At 42.9% G+C, this 9105-nt stretch overlaps 1 protein-coding gene across 1 annotated transcript in view; it reads left to right on the forward strand.

Moving 5' to 3' along the window:
- Positions 1-7628, forward strand: part of LOC108797515 (ras-related protein R-Ras2-like) — a 53532-nt gene extending 45904 nt beyond the window's left edge. Inside the window, exons 5-7 of the mRNA XM_018569124.1 lie at positions 3632-3740; positions 4268-4386; positions 7041-7628. Of these exons, the coding sequence (XP_018424626.1) occupies positions 3632-3740; positions 4268-4386; positions 7041-7128 (316 nt within the window). The 3' untranslated portion in view covers positions 7129-7628. The remainder of the gene's footprint in view (positions 1-3631; positions 3741-4267; positions 4387-7040) is intronic.
- The last annotated feature ends 1477 nt before the right edge of the window (positions 7629-9105 follow it).

The following is a 9105-nucleotide window of genomic DNA, read 5'->3' on the forward strand; positions in this document are numbered from 1 at the left end:
TCTCCCCTCCTGTGTCCCCCCCCCCCCCCCCCTCTGTGTGTAGCTCAGCCGACTTAATGTACCTGGTGCTCCTGGATATGAGGGAGCATGTGACCTTCTCAGGTCTAGCACTCGATCACTGGGTCCAGGTACTATCCTATGACACAGTTGGTGAAGTCTCTGCTCCCTCTTGTGTCGCTGGGTATTTTGGTGCCATTGGGGGATTGCGTATCAGTAGGTCAATAAGAGGACATCTTACAGAGACTGCCACTTTTCTCTAAATGGGCAGAGTGACAGTGTCTCTTTAAAGCCAAAGACAGCCTGGAAACTAGCAGATTTAGAAGGAAACGATAGTAGCCTTTAAAGGAACCAGAGAGAAACCTAAACTGTGCTCTGGTTTCTGTAAGCACACCTTTTTGAGTCCTTATTGCAACATGTAGAGGTATTCCTACTGCTTGAAAGTCACTTTTTGGGTGAAATTCATATTTTTATTACTGTACATCCCATACAGAAGATATATAAATGTTTTCTCTAGTATATCATGGGACGTGCGTGATTTTTAGGAGCTGGATTCAACTCATCAAAGGGCTATGGTTGAAGAAAGTGGATCAAACTCGCGTAGGATGCAGTTGCTCCTAGCGAGGCTGCTCTCTTCACAAACCAGTGTACCCCTAGCTGGAGGACCCAAAGCTTGGAATCCATGTGTAACAAATCAATGCACGCTGCTGCTGCTTTATTTGTCTGGGCACTTTTCTTTGTTTTTATCTTCCAAGTGGTGATTGTGCCATTTTAAATCCTCCTGATTTTACATACAATATTTTGAGCCCTGAAGAAGGGGGAGTTCTTTGTACCCCTGGCTGTTATATTGTCTTGTTCTAAATGAACACCATTATTGTAAATATTTTGGAGTCTCACTACTTTTGTGGTGGTGTCTTTTTGGACTTTTAACCTCTGTATATCATGGACTATGATACCCAATTTACTGCTGAGATCAGCCTTGTTATAAAGTCTCTTGGTTCAGTCAGGTCCAATCTGAACTGCAATAAAAAAGAGCAGCAGTGAGCTACAGTCCCATGTACAGCACTGCTAAGCAGGAAGCAAGTAATCTATACAAGGAAACATTTTGAAAACCTTATTACTCATTTACATTAGGCTGTTATCATCATTCACATACAGTATACTGTATATTGATAAGGTTTCCTTACAGATCTCTAATTTAAAGGGCAGAATTCAGATTATAGACTAAAGCCATTGGCTGACATCATATTTTGACATTGTGTTGGAGATATTCCTGTTACATGAGAATATTCTGATACCTAATTTTTGTTTCCTGTTAAAGAGTTAATGAGGCTTGGCGGCTGTATTGTCTGGATGCTGTAAAAAGCCGCTTTCTAGAATTTTATGAGCACTAATTGGTCCTAAAGTATAATAATAGATGGGAATGAAAATGGCTGTTTGCTATTTAGAGCTTATATTCAGCATCCTATCACTCTGCTAAAGCTGTAATATCATTGAGGGACTAGCTAGGTGATGTCATGCTGTATCTCCTGGCATCACTCCTGTGACGCTGGAGGCTTCTGATGGGTCCCCATCTCCCACTTATTGGTGGGGCAGGAAAAAAAATGAGGAGTGCAGCTATGTACCTCTTCTTCAAGCCTTAAAGCAGAACTCTGGGTACCCCTGCACTGCAAGGGTTAAGTGCCTTTTTTCCAAGGGTCAAGTTATACTCACCTGATCCTCCGAGCGGCTTGCTCTTACAGGTCCCTGGAACCTCTCTCCCCTTCCGCTGCAGCGGTCTGAGGTCCCTGAGTCATCACATTCTGTACACAGTATATAAAATGTGAGGACGCCAAGGGACATTCCATCGTTTCATCGCAGGATACAGGCAGGAGGGAGCGCTGTCACAGTTGGCTGGCTTGGAGGATTGGGTGAGTATAGCTTTATTTTTGACCCTAGGCAAAAACAAGCAGTTAACCCTTGCAGCCCCACTGCAAGGGTTAATAAAAACATTTTTTACCCGCAGTTGCTCTTTAAAGGGCTGAGTGTAGCTGCCATTATTAGATTTGCTGAAGGCCAAATTTTTATTACACTTCTTCTGCTCTAGAAACCTTTACTTTATTGCGTTAGTATCTATGATCATGGAACTTTTTTCTTCCCACACAGTCTTCCTTTCAGATGTTATTTGAGGTCTGACTCCTCTTAACTGTTTTCATTTTTAGGTGGGAGTTGAGGCAGGATTTGATCCCCCACCATTTTTTTTAACCTTTGTCTGTAACCTATAGGCAGGGTGATTCTCTCTCAGCTCCAATACCTTTTGTCAGCCATTACTTTTCTGTGACACCTCTCTAGAGTGCATATACAGTGGTACCTCAGTTCACGAACTTAATTCGTTCCACGATCCTGGTCGCGAACCGAATTGATCGCAAACCGAATCAAACTGTGATCAGCCCGCAATCTCGACTAGAGGAAGCCACGACCATGTGTGAGAGTAGGGAAGATGGCTGCAGTTGTGTTTGTCACCCGATGCGGAGTTCGCAAACGGAAGCAACATTTTGTTGAACTTCCTGTTCGCGAACTGAATTGTTATTGTGGATAATTTATTGTGGATTTGTGGATAATTTATTTGGGGGCCAGTGAAGCCATCATCATGGTGTCTGTGATTCCCTGGGGGTAATCTCCATAGAGGTACATGAAAAATGTACTTTGGACAGAGGAACCAGGATGGTGCAGCTTGCACAAGAGGCCTGGCTGTCACAGGTAAACTCTGGGCGAAGGAGATCTCCCTGTTGGTCTACAAATCCAAGAAGTCCAGTGCACTCCATGCAGCAATTAGACCCAACAATAAAAGGGTGCTATCGGGAAATGGTGACACCACAACATTAGTCCCAATCCATGAGATCCGTGACGCTGTCACTGCTGCCTCAGAAAGGGGTCCCTAAGGTCCTTAAAACGTCTCTTCTTGGTGACAATTGTCCTCTCTTCTCATCTAAACGTGATGTGCTAATGATATCTTGGACCTGAGAACACTTGACAGGGAAGGTGGGGGTCCCCATCATATCATGAAAAAACAAAGTGCACAGCTCACCCTTATCATGCGTCCCCACAATCCACATTTGGTACACGGATGACTCTCTTCCGGAGAAATAGGCTCAAAAACTGTGGAACCAGCACACGATGATCTTCCAAAGAAATTCAAACTTTTTTCCACATGCATCTATACAAAGCACAACCGCTAACTCTCACATAGGACGTTTTTTTTTTCCCGGTCTGCTTTCTCTGAAGAAAGATATGTATTGAATGTAACAAACTATTTAAACTGGGCAGTCTTCTGCATAGCAGCCCCGATGTCACTTGAGATCCTGCATAGCAGTCACAATGCCACTTCTGCTGTCATGTACCTATGTCCAAGTCGGCTGCAGATACATTACACAATCTGTACAATTTTGTTAATTGCCACAAAGTTTGTAATGCAAGGTCCCACCTACAAACCATTTAACGTGTAGTATTCAATCAGCTAGGTCAGCATAGCTGTTGGTAAATACGAAGGAAATTGTATTGTTGTATAGTGTACGTCCAGCTTTGGAACGATGTGCGATGTCTGCGAAATTACTTCCAACCCAGGAAACATGTCTGCTTCTCTTTTCCTATTTAGCTTCAATGAGATGAGCAAGTTTCATACACAGATCCTCCGCGTTAAAGACAGAGATGAGTTTCCAATGATACTGGTTGGCAATAAAGCAGATTTGGATCTTCAGAGACAGGTAAACCAAAAAGCTGCTGTAATAGAATCCATGAGAAGCATTGTACAGCTATGGAAGTGGCAATACATCTTTTCTCCTTTGTTCATTGAAGAACAGAGTGAAGATCTTTATATCCACTGTGTCCTTCATTGAAAGCAGAGAAAAGGATTTTGTGTTGAGTGCAAAAATCTTATTTCTTATATTTTTGTCATTAATTGGGTCTACAGTATATAGTAGGTACATGTAGATACATATTTGGCGATCTATTGCTATATTATTGTATATAATGATCGTTCATGTATAGGCTAATGAAATCTAACATATAATGAATCATTTGTAGTAATCATTTTTTTTGTTAGTAACAAACTAATCTTTGCGTCTGGTTATAGCAAGTAGACATATCATTTCTGTCTGTCTACGATAAAATCGTAGCCAAAACATATGCCTATTTGTGGGTGTTTTTTGGCGTTATATTGAGGAAGTATTGATGCACACTTCCACTTACTGACTGGAACTCCGAATTTACTACTTCTGCTTCCCATGAACAGGTCACCAAAGAGGAAGCCCTGAACTTTGCACGGGAAAACCGAATCCCTTATATGGAAGCCTCAGCTAAGATCCGATTAAATGTAGATGAATCTTTCCATGAGCTGGTCAGGGCAATCAGGTAACGTGGGGGTTGTTGGTAACCAGAAGCGCTTATTAGACCTATAGGGGCGCTATGAGTCAATCCTGAATCTAAAGGTCTCTTTCCAAGGAGGGGGTTTCTGCTGAGTACTATCTGAGAGCGCAAAGAAAAAAGAAAAGTCATTACTTTCCCACCAGTTGTAGCAGCTGCTCATTGACACAGAGGAGCTGGAAATTTGCAGTCACTTGATAGGTCTATAGCAGATCAAGAAATGGTATTTACCCGGAGGTTTCTAACAAACCGTATGCAGCATGTATACGAACAGTGGGGGGGAGGCTACATATTAATTGTGGGTTATTTTAGCCTTTCCATCTACTTAGGTTTTGAAACAGGATGTGAAAGTTGATGCTTTAGGAAGTGGCATGGGAAGGTGAGCAGGAAGCAAAGGAAGGCCTTCATGTTATAATCATTGCAGAGTGCAGCAAGGCAGAACGTGTTAGTGCAATCTCCCTCTCCACCCTCTGGCTGTAGACCACAGTGACCTCACCTCATAGCTATGGTATGCTACGCTACACTCGCGATGCTTGTCAGGATCACTAGATCAGTTTAACTCCCAGAGACACATCTTCATTATACTAAGCTAAGTTACTATACTGCACTAAATTAAAGTAACACTAAACTAAGAACTTAAATCTTAAAAATGCATTGAAGTAAATTAACTATTAACATAAATATATCTTCTTTGTGTATCACTCGGCTGTAGATCCTCAAATCATCTCTGAATTGGTGCTTACACTGTCCTTCCTTCTGGAGGAGGGCTACTTTGGTTCCCCATGCTCCCTGTGTGTGTTGTAAAGTAGCCACCGCTCCAAGCTCGCTCCCGTGATGGACTACAATCTCACATTTAGTTTACTAATTTGTAATGAGATTGTAGTCCATTGCAGGAGCAAGCTCGGAATGGTGGCTACTTTACAACACACACAGGTACTACAGGGAAACAAAGTAGCCCCCCTCCAGAAGGAATGACTGTGCGGCACCAATTCAGAGGTGATTTGAGGATCTACAGCCGAGTGATGCACAAATTAGGCACAGTTTTGTTAATAATTATGGTACTTGAATATATTTTAAGATTTTAACTCCTGAGTTTAGTATCGTTATAAAATATATCTAAAAAGTTTCAGTTCAGTAATACAAGTGCAAAACAAACCTGTTGATCGTGCCAGGAATCTTTTGAACTCATAATAGCTTGTGCTGTACTCAGTTGTATTCAACTATCTCCGTAGGCTACAAAACACCTCCCACTGTTATAGAGAAGAGGGGTGTTCTGTAGTATAGTCCCATGCTAAAAAAGACTTGTGCAGGCAGAACATCAAAGGACTGGTAAATGACAATATAAAACATTTTTGTTCTCGGGTTTAGTAACAGTTTAAAGGAGAACTATGGGGTTAGGGCTTTTCCCCATAGTTCTCCTAAGGGTAACGGGAGGACACAAACTAGCACCCTCCCGTCACCCAAAGCTTAGTATACCGCGAGCTACAGCTCGTGTTATCCTGAGACGCCACAGCCTTGACGGATCCTGACTTTACTGTCGAGATCCACGCAGCTGCGGGATCGACATCTGGCTCTGCCTATCTAGAGGCAGAGCCAGCTGTACCCGCACCCTCCCCCGTCCATTCCGCCAGTCAGTGCTGGAGGATCGGACAGGGTAGGAGGGGAATCCCTGCAGGGAGCCCTGAGTGACAGTCACGGCTCTGCAGGGATAGATCGAGAAGTGAGCGAGCGACGGTATGTGAGCGTTTCATTGTCACAGGTCGGCCAGAACCAGGAGGCTGAGTGATTTTCACTCGCCTCCTTTAATTCAAAAAGCTAACACACCAGGATGATGAGCATCCAGTGAGGGGGGACATTGCAAACCATACTTGGTACAACGGTACATACAAAGGTCAGCTCACTCTAATAAGTTCACTCTACATCCTAAATCCAGCAGATAAAAGGTCACTTTAAATTCTATTTCAACACTCTCTATGGGAGATTTAGAGACCCCCTTTTGATTTGAAAGTGATGAAGATTCTTTGTAGAAATTCTTCATACCAGTTACACACTGGAGGTTTGCCTGAAGCCCTGCAGGGAACACATAGTACACCCAAGGTCTTTAAGTGATTAAGGAGAGGTCCACTGTAATAAGAATTCCCCCTAGCAACCATCCATATTCAAACCTTGCTGCTGATGTTTATTACAGATGTGTCTTGAGGTTGTTTTTGCATTTACATTGGGTAGGCACAGTGGCAATGGCTAAAATTACTGCTTTTAAAGCTCTGAGGTCCCAGTTTGGCCAGAACTTTATCTGAATGGAGTTTGCATGTTCTCTCTGTGCGTGTGTGGGCTTCCTCCTGAAACATGCTAATTACTAATCACTAATTACTGGTAGGGTAATTAGTTCTTCTCTAAATTCTAGTCTGTGTGCATATGAGATGGGTACCTTAGGCTCAGGGCAGGGACTGATGTAAATGAATAGTATGTAAAGTGCTGCTTAAATTGACAGCGACCTTCTTGTACCATAAATAAATGTAACTGAGTATAGCCCCAGCTGTTGCCCCCTTGTTATATTTCCTAATTGAGCTATTCTTTGATGACTGGCTGGAGTGATATCTTTTATTCGTTGCTAACATTAATGTCGTCATTGTCCCTTGCAGAAAATTTCATGAATTTGAGAGCCCACCAACCCCAACTGTTAACCCTAAGAAGAAAAAATCCAAGAGCTGTCCATGTGTGATCCTGTAACCCACTGTCCCGTACCCCCTCCCCCAAGATGGCCTGAACCGAGACACAGCAAGAGAATGGGAAGGTTTACACCACTCGTGGATAGCATGCAGTGTTTATGCCATCAGCCTGCCCATGATTGGTCCCTGATCCAGGCCGATCCTGCTGACACCTGAAGACATCACATGATGCTGGGGAGCATCTCTGAAGGCAGCAGGGACAGATGCTTCATTCTACTACAAACAAATGCAGTTTGCACACACTCCCTTCATCTGTGCCGATGCTTCATTATGTTTTTTAATGCTGGGAATCTGCATGTAAATATATATTCTGTATATATATTTTATATATATATTTTACGTTCTTTTATTTTACTATTCCACCAGCTTTATGTACGCACTGAACTTGCGTACAGGAGAGACTATTGGAAATTCTCCTACATTATAGTTATCGGAACTATATTATAAAGACACACTTTTTTTTTTTAATTAGCATATGCGTCCCTTTTAAGGGTCAGTCCACCCAAAACCAGTGTTTGTTATAGGTGGTTGTTGATGAGCTGGATAACCTGCCAGTGCTTTATATTCCTTAGAATACCAGTAGTGGAATCTCGGCACTGGAGGTTTAAGCTCCATCCTCCTGGTGCAGCCTTGATGGTAGATGTTTACTTTGATACTCCCTAAGGGGAGGGGGGTGGCTGGGAATGCTAGATGAACGGTGTTATCAGAAGAGGGAAAAAAAAAAAAAAGCCTCTCTGTCATTGGGTGGAATATCCCTTTAATTACTTAGGTTGACTGTATTATTTTTCTTGTACTTTTTGCTTTTCACTGCCTCTCTTTACCTAGCAGTCAGTTACACTACGAAACAGCTAAAACTAGATTGTGTTGTCGGCCCCTGATCTACATGTTTTTTTTTTGGTGGTGGTGAAAAAGACCTACCTAATACATGTTTTATTTGAGGATGGTTGTTTGCTTCCTGTTTCATCCATTTCATAGTCCAATTCTTACCAGGTTACCTGGCTTGGATGATCACAAGTAAAATGTAATTGAATTGCTCTCGGGGTACCACATCTAAATGAGGCTTTAAGGCTTCACTTTTTCACATAACGGTCATTAAAATAGTCTAGTACCCTCTCTCCAGGGACTGCCAAAGGGATCTTTAAGTTCTTCACCATGGGAGCCATCAGACTCCCTATAGTTCTATATACCCAGGTGCCCTGTGCACAGTTCAGGATGGCCTGATTGGCATGCCTTATTCCATGCTGTGTCTCTGTCTAGTGGTGGCCATGTTAGTAGAGGTGCAGGGCTTTGCTTCCTCATATCAGGGCTACCCCCTGATGACTAGTGCAGTAATGACTAAGAAGCAGCAGACTAGGTGGAGGAATCACAAAAACAAGGAAATGCAGTGCAAATATATCCTTAGGTACAACTTCATTTTCAGCAAAGGCAAAGAGTGAGCAGCACGGTAGTGACATTGCCAAATCTCCCTCTAGTTGAGACGCATTCAGAGGCACAGTGAGATAAATTTATCTAAACTGGAGCAGCTGTGAATCTTCACTGAACAAGCTGAAGAGAGAAGCTGATTGGTTGCCATGAGCAACTGCTCCAGTTTTAATAAATTCCCCCCAGTGTGTTTTAATTGATCTTACACTGCAGATACACAGCTATGAGGCTCCAGGAAGTACACAATTTTTTCTGGAGGAATTCAAGACAAAAAGTAAATTGTTTAGGATACTTGCTCTCTAACACATAGCAAATCTTCACTTTTTGATTTGAGGCCCACTTTAATTACCTTAAAGGAGAACTATGACATGAGTGATTTCCACTCACGTCATAGTTCTAAGCCGACCTGTGACAGTCTCATTGTCACAGGTCGGCTCAGTAGATCGGGAGGTGAGGGAAAACATACTGGGTTCCCTCACCTCTCGATCCTGTCACGGCTCTCTGCCGTGACAGGGGGAGGGGCTGGATTCCCCTCTCCCCGCTCCGATCTGCCAGC

This window comes from Nanorana parkeri, unplaced genomic scaffold (assembly GCF_000935625.1).
Source record: "Nanorana parkeri isolate BGI_ZX_2015 unplaced genomic scaffold, ASM93562v1 scaffold1290, whole genome shotgun sequence".
In the NCBI taxonomy this organism is placed as follows: domain Eukaryota; kingdom Metazoa; phylum Chordata; class Amphibia; order Anura; family Dicroglossidae; genus Nanorana; species Nanorana parkeri.